Here is a 15,328-nt window from a genome sequence, read left to right as displayed (position 1 = left end):
CCCATTTGATCATAGTGCATGATCTTTTTTGCACACTGTTGGATTCCGCTTCCTAACATTTTGTTGAGGATTTTTACATGTATATCCATCAGAGATATTGGCCTGTAATTTTCTTTTTTTTGTAATGTCTTTTTATGGTTTTTGGTATCAGGGTAGTGCTAGACTAGTAGAATGATTTTTGGAGTGTTCTGTCCTCTTCAATTTTTTTGCAATAGTTTGGGAATGATAGGTATAAGTTCTTCTTTATATGTCTGTCAGAATTTTCCTATGAAGCTGTCCAATCCTAGACATTTTTGCTGCAAGGTTTCTTTTTTTTTAATTACAAATGCAACTTCACTCCTAGTGATTGGTCTGTTCAAATTATGTTTCTTCTTGATCCGGTCCTGGTAGGTTGTATGTTTCTAGAAATTTGTCCATTTCATCTAGGTTGTCCATCAAAAAGTCCATAAAAAGGGCTTCCCTGGTGGCGCAGTGGTTGAGAGTCCGCCTGCCGATGCAGGGGACACGGGTTCATGCCCCGGTCCGGGAAGATCGCACATGCCGCGGAGCGGCTAGGCCCGTGAGCCATGGCCACTAGGCCTGCGTGTCTGGAGCCTGTGCTCCGCAACAGGAGAGGCCACAACAGTGAGAGGCCCGTATACCGCAAAAAAAAAAAAAAAAAAAAAAAAAAGTCCATAAATAGGGCTTCCCTGGTGGCACAGTGGTTAAGAATCTGCCTGCCAATGCAGAGGATGCAGGTTCGAGCCCTGGTCCAGGAAGATCCTACCTGCAGCAGAGCAACTAAGCCCGTGTGCCACAACTACTGAGCCTGGGCTCTAGAGCCCATGAGCCACAACTACAGAGCCCATGAGCCACAACTACTGAGCCCATGAGCCACAACTACTGAAGTCCATCGCCTAGAGCCTGTGCCCCGCAACAAGAGAAGTCACCACAATGAGAAGCCCATGCACGGCAATCAAGAGTAGCCCCTGTTCACCGCGACTAGAGAAAGCCCGCGCGCAGCGATGAAGACCCAAAGCAGCCAAAAATAAATAAATAGTAAATTAAATAAATTTTTTTAAAAGCTATTAAAAAAAAGTCCATAAATAACAAATGTTGGAGAGGATATGGAAAAAATGGAACTCTTGTACATTGTTGGTGGGAATATAAATTGGTGTAGCCACTATGGAAAACAGTAAGGAGGTTTCTCAAAAAACTAAAAATAGAACAACCATATCATCCAGCAATTCCACTCCTGGGTATATATCTTAAGAAAATGAAAACACTAACTCAAAAAAATACATGTACCCCAATCTTCATAGCAGCGTTATTTACAATAGCTAAGATATGGAAGCAACCCAAGTGCCCATGAACAGATGAACAGATAAAAATGATGTGGTATATATACATATATGCACAATGAAATATTATTCAGCCATAGAAAGGAATGAAATCCTGCCATTTTCAGCAACATGGATGGACCTACAGAATATTATGCTTAGTGAAATTATTCAAACAAACACAAAAATATATATCACTTATATTTGGAATCTAAAAAATAATACAAATGAGTGTGTATAGCAAAACAGAAACAGATGCACAGATATAGAGAATAAACTAGTGATTACCAGATGGGAGCGGGAAGGGCAGAGGGGCAAGTTAGGGGTATGGGATTAAGAGATACAAACTGCTATGTATAAAATAGATAAGCAACAGGGATATATTGTATAGCACAGGGAATTAGAGCCATTATCTTTCAATAACTTTGAATGGAGTATAATCTGTAAACATACTTAATCACTATGTTGTACACCTGAAAGTAATATAATAATGTAAATCAACTATACTTCAATTAAAAAAGTAAATTCTAATGACATCTGATTGGAATTACACTGTATTTATAAATCAGTTTGAAGAAATTCAATGTTTTTTCTCTCACCATCAGGGGACTTGTCTTTCAGGTTCAATATTTATTAGGCCAATTCAGTTTCTATCATTTAAAAATAAAGAACCAAACCCATACTAAATAATTTATTTAGGTGTTTTATATAGTACTTAGCAAAAATTATATACTTGAAGGGATATTTATAATGAAAGTGACACTCTAGAGATTTTCACATTATCAACTTTGTTTCTCATAATTAAAGGAAAATTATGAATAATCAAAATTAAGGATTATTTCTGTAATCTTAGAACATTTTCTATATTATTACCTATTTATAAAATTAAGATTAGCTAATTTATGATTATTTAATATTGGTTGTTTATCATTACCATTACTGAATATCAGGGACCAATGATTAATGATATTGACAATATTTTTAACTTCAGGCATTGAATATTTGAAAATTAAAGTTGTTCTATGTGTTACATGCCTTCCTCAAAATTCTAGAATTAAATATCAACTTTAGGTGAAACTAAAGACTCAATTTGGGACCATTATTAGTGTAAATAATATGTTCATTTATTTGCTCATTCATTCATTCAACATATTTTAATTTTAGATTACACTGAATGCACTGTGCTAGATGTTAGGTATAAAATAATAGTAAGAAACACCTTTATTCAAGAATAAGGAAAATAAATTCAAGAATAGTGGTATTGTAATACTCACTTTCCCTTCATCTCTTGGGCTATCACTTAAATGTACAACTGGACCTGGATGAGTCTTTGTGGATCTGTTAAATCAATTCAAAAGAGTAATTAAAAAAAAAAACATTAAAACACCTTACCGTTAGAGACTGAAACAAAGAAATTAAGATTATACTGGAATACACTCCCAATATTCTAGAGTTTAGCTTAGACTGATTTGAGTCTTTGGTTGTTTTTCTTTAAGACTACTTTTTTTTCTCCTACTAACTCTATTAAAGTAGGTCTATTTTTAAAAATCAGGTTTAAGGACATAGATCCACATAACAATGGGATTCTTTATTATCTTATATGCTTATATGTTTGTTGCCAGATCTGGTTCTCTGAAAATTTGACAATGAAGTTTTACTTATACAGCCACAAGGCTAATGCTGCAAACCTGTTTCAACCAAACTGCAAATTACATACCAAATTTAAAATTTCCTTTGACATGAAATCTCTGATTTTGCTCCTAAAGGAAAGTACAGTGGCTCCTTTTATTTACAAATAGACCCTTTCTAGTGATAGCCATCTTACAGAAAACTGAGCAACTAGGGAAACGTAGTTCACTGGTTCTGTCTCATTTATCTGGTTAACTAGGGTAATCAATAATAGTGTAACAGCGTATTGTTAAAGGGATCTTTGCTCTGTTAATCTGACTTTAAATTTATTCTATTCTAATATCTGGCATGTTTCTTTTATATTTCCTACTTTAACTGATGTCACCGTTGAGTATGAATATGTCATGGTTAAATATGACATGAACGGATATGACATAGATTTATTATTGCTCTTTTTTTCCAAATCCTTTCTTCAATGACCTAATTGTGCCAGATTAACCCTAGTATAAGTATATTGACATATTTATAATTTATTTCTTAAGCATACATGAAAATCATCAAATATTCTGCACAAAAAAATAATGAAGATTTAAATTTTAGAAATTCTTTGGACTCAGACAAAAGTGACAAATTAAGTAACTCCAGGTTCCCTAGATACTGACTCACCAGAGTAACTCAGAAAAATACATCTTTTTTAGATATTTTGTTAGTGGCTTTATCCTAAATTTTCTCACTTAAAAATGGAGATGATAGGGCTTCCCTGGTGGCGCAGTGGTTGAGAGTCTGCCTGCTGATGCAGGGGACACAGGTTCGTGCCCTGGTCCGGGAGGATCCCACATGCTGCAGAGCGGCTGGGCCTGTGAGCCATGGCCGCTGAGCCTGCGCATCCGGAGCCTGTGCTCCGCAACGGGAGGAGAGGCCACAACAGTGAGAGGCCCTCATACCACAAAAAAAAAAAAAAAAAAATGGAGATGATAGCAGTGTACCTACTGAATAACTGTGAGGGTTAAAATATACACATAGCATCTAACATAATGCCAAAACATAGTACTCAATAAATAGTATGTATTATGATTGTTGTAAATCATTGGAATAATTAGAAATTAGAGTTACTATTTGCATTCTGGGATATGTGCAGGAAGAAAAGGCTTCATAAAACGTTTACAGGGTTTTTTGCATTCCTTTTATGTTTATATGTAATATATTATTCACATATAAATGCAGTGCTTTATTACAGTATAAATGCCTCTGATAAAAGACAATGTTTTTCAATTATCTTTTGGTAACTAATAGTATCCAACAAACCAAAAACCCTATCTGTCTTTTGGGTTTGATTGGAACAACAAATACCCAAAGTGTACACCATGATAAACTAGTGAATATATATAAGATGTTTCACATAAAGACTGTCCCATATCAAAAAAAAAAAAGTTTGGGAAACCTTGAATTAAAATTAAATATTTTTATTTAATAATATTAAAGTTCTTTTACAGAACTTCTTAGAGCCATAATATGCAAATCACCATTGCAAATCTTCAATATTTTCCAAAATTTTGGTCCATAGAATCCTTTTTCATTGATCCTCTATTGAGGGAATCACTGAAATACACGTTGAGAAACACTACTTAGACCATATGAAAGACTCTTCCATTTAGCTTATGACTCTATAAAACACTCAAGTTCAGGAAAAAAATCTACAATTAATCTTCAGGTATTTGTAATAACTTTTTCAGACTATAGAAGAGACTTCTTTTTAATTGTAAAAAAAACCCCTGAAACTCAGAAGATAACCAAATTTAAGAGAAAAAATCTCTCATATTATTTCACTGCCTAGATATGACTGTTAACATTTTGATATTTTTTCTGACTTTTTCCCTAATATTAAATTTCCAAAAACTACCAAGCATTACTTGCAAAATTTACGGCCATTAGAAATTGACTTTAAAAAGCAACTGTGTACCCTGGATTCTATAAATCCCATAAAAATTACTTTAGATAGAATTATCAATGAAATTAACTTCATGGGATAGTCATCTAAACAATTTTTCTAATATCCCTATTTATGTCTCTCCCTCCCATTCACCAGAATGGCTTCTCGATAGTTTTCTTTGTGGACTTACTCTTCCCTTATCTTAAATACTGGTATTCCTTTGTATTCTGTCCTAGACTGCAATGTATTCCCATATTATATATGGTCATGAATTCAAGAGCCCACAGGAGCCAGGCAGGTACTGCAAATGAGTTCAACAGGCTGAATAAGAACTGTGCCAAACTGGATAGCACATTACCCACCTACAAAACGAAAGCTGTCAGTTCCTGTTGATTACTGACTTCCATGCAAGAATACTGGACTGGGATTGTTTCATCAGGAATTTTTTCATGAAAAGATGGAAATCCAAATTTTTATCTCTACTCTACCAGTTCTTAAATATTGGAAACTAATAATTTAGAATATATTTAAATACTCTGATGGGCAAACAAAACATATCTGTGAGTCAGAATTGGTTCACTGTCTACAAGTTTGCTACCTCATTTATATACACTTTTCATGCACAATCTCAAATATTCTTATAATTTCAATGACCATGTAAATTCTGATCTCATTAGGTTCAGATTCATATATCCTACATCCTACCATTCTCCCATACCAATTCCATTTGAATAACTTAAAAACACATACAACTCAACCTACCTAAAATTGAACTCATTATTTTACTCCCAACCTACTCCATCTCCTGCATTCTTTCACTAAATGGCACCCTTATCAACACAGTTACTCAGGTCAAACGCTTTGGGTCACTCTTAATTCTTAATATATTATTCTTACATCTTCCCACAATACCCAAGTATTGCCTCTTCTATCTTCTAACTATTTGTTTAATATGTCAGCTTATCTTCACTCCTAAATCCACCCTAATTTTTACCAAGAATACAGTCTTTTCTCTTTTCAATGATTTCTCCATACCTGCATTCAGAGTGGACTTCCTAAATGCAAATTTGGTCAAGTCAATTCTTTGCTTAAAACTCTTCAAAATCTAGCTCCCAACCTTAGATAAAGTCTAAATGCTCAAACTGGCTTACAAGCCTTTCATACTATATATTTTTATTATCTTCTCAACCTTATCTCTTGCCATCCTTTCCCCCAGCCTTTCCAACCAACTAAACTACTTAAAATTTCTGTGAATGGAACAAAAACTCTCACATTCTATCCTTTAAAACTTCTGTTCCCTCTTCCTGGAAGCCCTCTCCTCCAGTTCTCCACTCACCTAACTGAAACTCATCCTTCAGATCTCATGGATGTAACTTCCTTCACAGATACTTCTCTGAGACTTCATGTCTATATTAGGTATCCTTCTTATAGAATTTTCACTTTATATTTCCAATATATTGTAATTGCCTTTTTACTTAATCTCACCTTTATTACACTGGAATCCCGAGAGGAGAGAAACTATGTCTTCTCAGTTTATACTTGTTTCCAGGAGCTAGTATATCATAGTGCTCAATAAATATATTTGAAGTCTGTATGCCTTACATCTATGATTTAGTTCTAAATTTCATGCTCAAATTTTTAATCACATGTAGAAAAAACTGGTTATTTTTTTTTTCTTTTAAAGCTAGGGCTGTCCTTCAGAAACAGCTATTTCTGTGCTATAACCTGGAACATATTTTCCCATATAAAATTTTTTAATGTCATTTTTGTTCTATACTACTATTTTATAAGGTATTCTACAAACATTACCGTTTCTACAAACATCACAAAAATGGCTTCCAGTTTCCAAATAACCAATATACACATTATGAGAACACAAGCTATTTATAATTATGGGAACTGCCTACAATTACAATTAGGAGACTTCACTAAAAACACAAACAAGCTAAAAAAATAACAAACATTGAATGAAAAGTATTTCAAGTAAGAACTTAAAATAGAAATAATCTCATATAGCTCAAAGATAATTCTGCATTTCTCACACTTAAAACATGTACTGTTAAAATTTGTTTAAATTTCTAATTATAAAATGATTCTTCTTAATTAAATATGTATTTTATTATTATCCCATACTCTTAACACATATTAATAAGTGGCATGCATTTTCTAATGTATCTCAAGAGGTAGAGAGCAATTAAAAGACTGACTGCTCAGGGAGACTGGAAGTTAGCATTTAAAATTATATCTATCACAGTGGGACTATAATTTCATGGAAAAGACTTCTGGAAATCTGGTGTAAATAAAGCAAGAAACAGTCAGGAGATAAGGTGGCTACTAATGATTTCTTGAGGATATTTCAAAGTCATTTTCAGAGGCACATACAACTCTATAAAACACCGGATTTATATAAATGTGAGATTTTATTCAGAATCACATGCATAAGAAAATATTATGAAAAAATAAAATGCCTTATTTTATTTCTTTAATTTCTCCTAATTTTACCCTCCTTTATAATATACATTTTAAAATTTTCATTAGTTCTGAAATCATAAAGTATGGACTATGTAAATACATATAGGGTGTAAGTCATAGTTCAGGTCATATTAATCTGAACTATGAAAAGGATTTGTTAAGTAAATGAATATAGAAACAACATTGCAAGTGTGGTGAAATATTTGATCTGTTTAGATAAAAAACTCTTCTTAATTACTTTATCAGCATTGAATTGACCACAAATGATACACCTATTACTATCTGTACTAATATTAAATTTATATAAAATCTCTATGTTTGATCTCTCAAGTTTACTTTATCAATATCCCAAAACAATATTATGAAAACAAATATTAAGTTCAGCCCTATTTAGTGCTTTTATAGAACTAAGATTATAGGGGGAAAAGCCTTTCCCAAATAGCTGAAAAAATAGATAACTTTTTGGGAGACACATAATTGTCTACCGGACAAGTGTTTTTAAAAATATACACATAGAATATTAAAATATATATGAGCAAAATAGCTCACACCAATTATAATTATAAATGAAAGCTGTAAGTCAACAGCACTTGTATCTATTTATCATACTAATTTTCACTGTCATTAGTTATTTAGTAGCCACTCTGTGGAAAGCACCAAAATAAGCCAAATATGAAGAAAAAAAGAGCAATGAACAAAGGATTCTGCCCTGGAGCAGTTCTTAATCTAATGAGGAAGAATTATCATTAATTAAAAAAACTCATTAGGACATAATATGAGAGGAATATTTTAATAAGAATATAACTAGTAACAACCTTCCCTATCAAGTAATATACATGAACATTGAAACATTGGGAATAGGGAATAGTAGATTTATTTTAAAGACCACAGTTAAGTTTCACGAAAATAGGCTGTTTTAATCAGAGTTTTAGAGAAAACTAATTATGCAATTTAGAATGTATATATACGTGAGAGAATGAGCCAACCTCAAGTCAAACGTACCTTATTAAGGACCTAATATGTACAGAGCACAAACATTTATTAAAGAAAAATTGTTTTTCCAATTAACACATTGACCAGGAAAATTGTCTCTGTATATGCTACAAAAGATGGCTTGGAATTCCATGAAATTTCACATTCGAGGGATTTCACATTTCACATGTGTAGAAACATAAATATCAGTGCCAAATGAAAGTGGTAATTGCCATCAGCCACATACCCAAAGAGCTGTATACATCACAACATGGAAGATACTGATGAACTGATTCTTCTTGGAACTCAGAACAATATGTTAATGAGGCAAGTGAAGAATAAGCTACCAGCATTTAAAAATATGTGAACTGATCATAATTATTTTTACATAAAGCTAAATGTGGTCATAATCCACTTGCCACTCCCACTGGAAGTGGCTATACTAAGGTTGACTATAAAGAAATGAGATGATTTTCATGTATAAGTTTTAGAATAAGCTTTAATATTTTGTCATCAAATTTTGTATACATAATAACCCTTAATTATTTACAGTATTTGGAAAGTCTAAAATTAGCATATGTTAATACTACAATATCTATTTTTAAAAGCCTTTCGAGTTTTAAATTATTTTAGATGAACTTTTCACTCAAATTCATCATAAATTAGCCATTGATGTTTCAAATAACTCTGCAATTTGATATATATACTGCATAACCATAAGATGTATTTAATCCAAATAAAGTGGTATTCAAGTTCAAACTTACAGTTCAATTGCCTTGTTCCACATGATAACATATCCAGAAAGAATGAAAGATTCAATATTTACAATATGTGTATTTCCTCTTTCTGTTCCAACATAGAGCCATTTACTCTGGAAAGGTAGATGACAGTAAGTAATTCTGAAAGAAAGAAAATTACAATTAAAATATCTAAATTTTATATCTGGTCAGCATTATATTTTCCTTATGCTTATAACATAGCGATACCTATATAAACAATAAAATTTACCATATACTCAGTAGCCCTTAGTTATTAGTTAGAGTTTATAGGATAAATAACAATAGTATGTCATTAAAAATAATAATGATAAAACAACCACTATTAAGTATCTAACATGGGCATTGATATATATTATTTCTACCTGAAAATAGCACTTCAAGACATATATATATTTCTGTTTCACAAAAATATTTGCTTTTACTTGCCTAGGACTGACAGCTAATAAGTGGCAAAACTGGGATTCAAATCCATTCCTGTTTGGTTGAAAAACTGCCATATTTCTACAATGCTATACTGTTTGCTTTTTTTCACTTGAAATAAAAATTAGGTATATATGAAACATAAATTTCAGAGGTCAGAGAGTCTGTAGCTTTGTCTACATGAGGTGATGAATTATTTACTTTTTATTCTGATGTTTGGCATCTAAGTAGTATAACGAAAACTTATAAGGTCAGAGATCCATTATACTATTCCCTTATTCTTTTGTTCTGCCTTCATCTTCACAATGGGCTTTCTGACCAATTCTGGGAAACTGTTCCACAGCCAAAGCAACCATGACTCCTATATATGAAATTTGGGAATTTATCAGAGTCTTCTATCCACAGCATCATCACTTTTTCTAGTTGGGCCTACTTAGGCTCCCTAACCACTCTTAAAAAGACATGGGGGGATAAGTTCACAGTTATTCCTTATCCGAACTTGTTACTAAATCATAATATTTCCTAGAGTTTATTTAGAAAAGGAGCTGGTAAATTGTTAGCAGAGCAAAACAGAATTCTGACACCAAGCAGACACACAACTATGGAAAAAAAAAGGAAAATGAATGGTAAATTCCAAAAAGGATTCCATCTTGTACCTCTTTATATAAGAGTGAACATGCAGTATGTCAAATTTATATTTTCAATCTGGTTCATTGACTTTCTCTACACCAAACTTTATCTATTCAAAAGTATTCTGTTGAAGGCACCTTGCACACTACAATCCAAAAAACTAGAAGCCTTGTTATTACATACACATTTACAGAGTCAATTGACAATCTAATTGAAGTATAACATATATGACATTGGACAATTTTGATTAAAACCTAAAGTCTAGAATTGCTGTTGCCAAGAGATACTCAATAATGTTCCACAGAAAATAACTTGATAGTCATGTTTCTAGGCAATGAACAATCAATTTTCAATTCAATCCATGTAGAAAGAGGAAGCTCATTTTAAAAAGGATCTATGATCACCCTTTCTGAATACTGGGAGAGTAGAAAAAACACCAATCCCATTAAAGTAGACACAAATACAGGAGTTCAGATAGAAAAGGAGCAAACTTAAATATTACACGGTCATTTATAAGGTTAAGAAGAAAAGTCTAAGAACTGCCAGGTTTCACTAATGAGACCTGAAGCAAGCAGCAAAATTCCAATATAGACAGACTTTACAGTAAGTACAAGAACAGTGGAATACATGAAGATCCAAACAGAAATATAAATATTCCTTGGACCAACACTACTGTATTCCTCATTCTTATTGATAAGAAACTAGACCCTTTATGACAAAAGGGTTTCATCTTATGTCCAAAGTCCAACTGATGGGTCATGGTTAAACAAGTAAGAGATTCCCAGAATTAATCTGAACCCAGTTTGAAAAGTAGAACAATAAAACAATAAAAACACTAATTTGAAAAGATATATGCACCCCTATGTTCACTGCAACATTACTGACAATAGCCAAGATACAGGAGCAATGTAAGTGCCCATCAGTAGATGAATGGATAGAGAACATGTGGTATATACATGTACAATGGAATATTACTCAGCTACAAAATGGATGAAATCTTGCCATTTGTGACAACATGGATGGACTTCTGCTAAGTGAAATAAGTCAGACAGAAATACAACTATTATATGATTTCACTTATATGTGGTATCTAAAAAACAAAACAAATGAACATAACAAAACAGAAACAGAGTTATAGATACAGAGAACAAACAGGTGGTTGCCAGAGGGGAGGAAGATGGGAGGATGAGTGAAATAGGTGAAGAAAATTAAGAGGTACAAACTTCTAGTTACAAAACATATGAGTCATAGGGATGAAATGTATAGCATGGTAAATAGAGTCAACAATGTAATATCTCTGTATGGTGACAGATGATACCTAAACTTATCGTGGTGATCATTATATATAGAAATATCAAATCACTATGTTGTGCACCTGGAACTAACATTGGGTTGTAGGTCAATTATACTTTTTCTTTTATTTAGTATCTATATGAAATTATGGATGTTCACTCTTCTTATTGTCATAATCACTTCATGATGTATGTAAGTCAAGTCATTATGCTGTATACCTTAAAGTTACACAGTGCCGTATGTCCATTTTATCGCAATAAAACTGCAAGGAAAAAAAAGAAACTGAAACCTAAGGACAACCACTCGAAAAAGCCAGCTATGCTTTCCTAAATAAAGCAACTACTTAAGCTATAGCCAATCCCATAATCCTTTGCTTTGCTTTCATGTCTTATCTATAAAAGTCTTGCCCCTAGCTATCTGTGGAGCACTCTTAACCACCTCTGTTGGCACTGCCCAATTCAAATTGATTTTCGCTCAAATTAACTCTTAAAATTAAAAAAAAAAGTAATGTGATTTACTTAAGATGATTGACATAGGTGAAGGAGAGGGCATCATTAAACTTGTGCTGTGTGTTTGATAACCATAAGTGACTAATCAATATCCTTATAGAACTTAATTTACTGTACTTAATAGCTACATTTTCATTTATAATGTATTTCTACCACCACCACCTGCAAGATGAAGGATTTTCTATTATATGTGGGCCTTGGAAAAATAATATTGTTCCTATATCCATATTCACTCATTCTTTTGTAGTAAATCATCTAACACATTGTCTTCCTTCCATTCATCCATTTATTCAAGCTTCACTGAATAATTCTTTATAAAAAGTACTGTCCTTGATTACAACATACCTAATCTTTTTCCTTAAAAAAATATAACATCTAACAGGAGAGATAAGACAAGTTGACAAGAAAAATAAAAGTAAAATGTGTTAATTGCTATAAAGAGTTCAAAGGAGGGAGGGATTAATTCAAGGGAAATCAAGGAAAGCTAAGGTAGAAAACTGTACAGTATTTGAATTGGGCCAAAGGACTCTGTAATTTGATATATTTTTTACATAAGCATATTAAATAAACAAAATACATGTTTCTCAAGCTTGAATAATATACAGATCTTTAAAAAAATTTTTGCTGATCCTCACTTTGACTTACTTTTATAACTTCTTTAACTTATATATAAAAATAAGAAATTCCTCATACTTATGACTCATATATACATAAAACAAAAAACAAATTAAATACAAATAAAACTAGAATTCAAATGACAATTAATTTACATGACATATGAATTTTTTTTACAAAAATAAAACAATCTCACAATATGGATATGATTCTGACTCCACAGGTTCTTTTATGTCTATACTTACTCTGTGTCTCTCTTTCACCACTTGCCTCTACTTGAATACCTTTGAATTCTGTTCCATAGTATACCATCACATAATTTTATAATCATTTGGTATGAATACATAATACATGTGCATAGTCCACTTTGATTTTTTATTAACCCATAACAATTAAAATAATACTACTTGGTACCAACACAACCATAAATGCAAATATAACTTCACATATTGAAATTGTATGGCAGTATTTTTGCATAAGAGGGTTCATTCAAATCATTCAGAATGTTTCCATTAGTCTGATTATAAATTACTGTGGATAATTCACAACCCCAAGACTATAAATCCTATTTTGAGAAACACTGTCAATACACAAGCCAAAAATATACTGTAAAAAGGAAAATGGCTTAAAATGACAAAAATTATGCTGTATAAAATTTAGTGGAAGATTTCAGTTTTGAAACCTTCCCCCCCACTAAGTTCTAACATAGTTCAATTTTAATCTTATTTTTTGTCTGGATTCCAGGTGAAACTTCTAGTACCGGGCATGATGACTCTGGCACCAGTCCCTTCTATAATATTTATAATCATTCTTTATAACCTGGTTATACTCAGAATCAGGTATATGATTCTGCATATTAAAAATACAAACCAGAGATGACGATTCAATAGTTCTGGAGTAATATCTAGGAATACTGTTTTAAAACTCTTTCTGGGTGGTTCTGATACATAACCACAGTTAAGAACTACTAAATTATAACAACAACCTTAAATTTTTAGTATAGATAAATATCTCATTAAAATGCATATCCCAGATTCCAGTCACACAAACTGTGACTCCTTGGACTTGGGATGGAACATATGACTGATATTTTAACAAATATTTTGCTATTCAAAATGAAGTCCATAGACCAGCAGCATGGATGTTACCTGGAAGCTTAGTAGAAATTCAGAATCTCAGGCCCAATCCCAGAATTAGAATTTGAATTTTATGAAGAACCCCCAGGTGAGTCACACACACATGAAAGTTTAGGAAGCACTTCTCTAGGTGATTCTGATACAGACAATTCATGAACTACATTTTAAGAAATGTAGTTCTGTGGCTGAATGACTGCTGCTTACTTACTCTTCAAGTTTTAGGATAAGAACCTAAATTACTAAGTTAGTAGTAGGGATAAAGCTATGTAGTACCCCCCAAACAGCTAATGATGGTTATAATAATGATGATAAGGTGAAGCACAACAACAGCTAGGGAAAGGGACAGATAGCTACCCTAAGATTCCCTCAACATCTTAAGTCAAAGGCTGATATTTAGGAGTTTTAGTGGAAAAACTCAAATCATATAAAAAGCAAAAATAAGGAATTAAATTTTCTTTATGAAAAAGAATCTGATAATTTTAGACAACCTATATCTAGCTGAATTATAATACAAGAGATAAAATTAAATAGGTAGTGACATTTTAGTTAAATTTCATTCATTGTCTTAATGGGCTCTAATTAACCAGACAGTAAAAAATTCACTGAATTTTATTGCCCATAATTAGTTGAAAAACTAACAAATGTAAGTCAAATTTTAAAAATAAGTCAAATCTGCATTTGCATAGGGGATAACAATGATTTTTGGCAAATGCAATTCTGAGAAGCTTATTTTCATTCTCCTACAGTGAAAGAAATAACATTTTCTATCATCATTTAAATTCATAGAATATTTCAATTTCTGAATGGGAGAACTGAATTAGTGGAGGCCACGTGGGGAGCAGGAATGAATCACAGGTCTTCTGGTCAGGGTGATAAAAGTAGAAGTATGATGGGGAGCCATAACCCCACCCCAGTAAGATGCCTCTCCCAACCTCAGGTGTTAGTTGAAGGCCAAATAGGGAACCTGAACTTCTATTCCCACCAGTTAGCAACAAGAGGTCATCTGCCCTTCTGTTGCCAGAGCAAGGTCAAAACAACCCACCCAAAACAGGAGGTTTAAATAAGACCTAGGGTGCCATAACATTATACTGAAAGTGTTCAGTTTGTATTAAAAAATCACTCATACCAAGAAATAGAAAAATCACAGTTTGAATTAAAAAATAGATACCAATATCAAGATGATACAGATGTTAAAATTCACTGAAAAATATTTAAAAGAAGCTATCATAAAATGGAACAAGCAATTATGAATAAAATGAAAAAAAAAAACAAAAACCAGAAAGTCTCAGCAAAGAAACAGAAGATAAAAAGAAGAATCAAATGCAAATTTTACTACTAAAAAGTACAATAAAGAAAATTTTAAAACCTGCGGATAAACTGAATAGCATAATGGAGGAAACAGAAGAGGCAGTAAACTCAAATATAAAGCAATATAAATTATCCAATCTGTAAAACAGACAGAAAACAGATGTAAAAAAAAAAAATCAGAGACTCAGAAACCTGTGGGACAAAAACAAAACATGTGATAACAATCATGTTATCAGGGTCCCAGAAGGAAAAGGATGGGACTGAAAAAGGAGTCAAAAAAATAATGTCTAAAAACTTCCCAAATTGGTAAAAGGCA

The 15,328-nt window shown here is 32.4% G+C and overlaps 1 protein-coding gene across 5 annotated transcripts in view; it reads right to left on the bottom strand.

The window, feature by feature from the left end:
- Window positions 1-15,328, bottom strand: part of STXBP5L (syntaxin binding protein 5L) — a 360,323-nt gene that overhangs the window by 233,123 nt on the left and 111,872 nt on the right. For all 5 annotated transcript variants that reach the window (XM_060010734.1, XM_060010730.1, XM_060010732.1 and 2 more), the window contains exons 6-7: window positions 9,087-9,221; window positions 2,594-2,657 (exon numbers count right to left, since the gene is read on the bottom strand). In XM_060010734.1, the coding sequence (XP_059866717.1) occupies window positions 2,594-2,657; window positions 9,087-9,221 (199 nt within the window). The remainder of the gene's footprint in view (window positions 1-2,593; window positions 2,658-9,086; window positions 9,222-15,328) is intronic.

Source organism: Delphinus delphis, chromosome 4 (assembly GCF_949987515.2).
Source record: "Delphinus delphis chromosome 4, mDelDel1.2, whole genome shotgun sequence".
NCBI classification, from domain to species: domain Eukaryota; kingdom Metazoa; phylum Chordata; class Mammalia; order Artiodactyla; family Delphinidae; genus Delphinus; species Delphinus delphis.
Note: the sequence above shows the minus strand (reverse complement) of the source record. Positions and strands in the feature narration are given on the sequence as shown.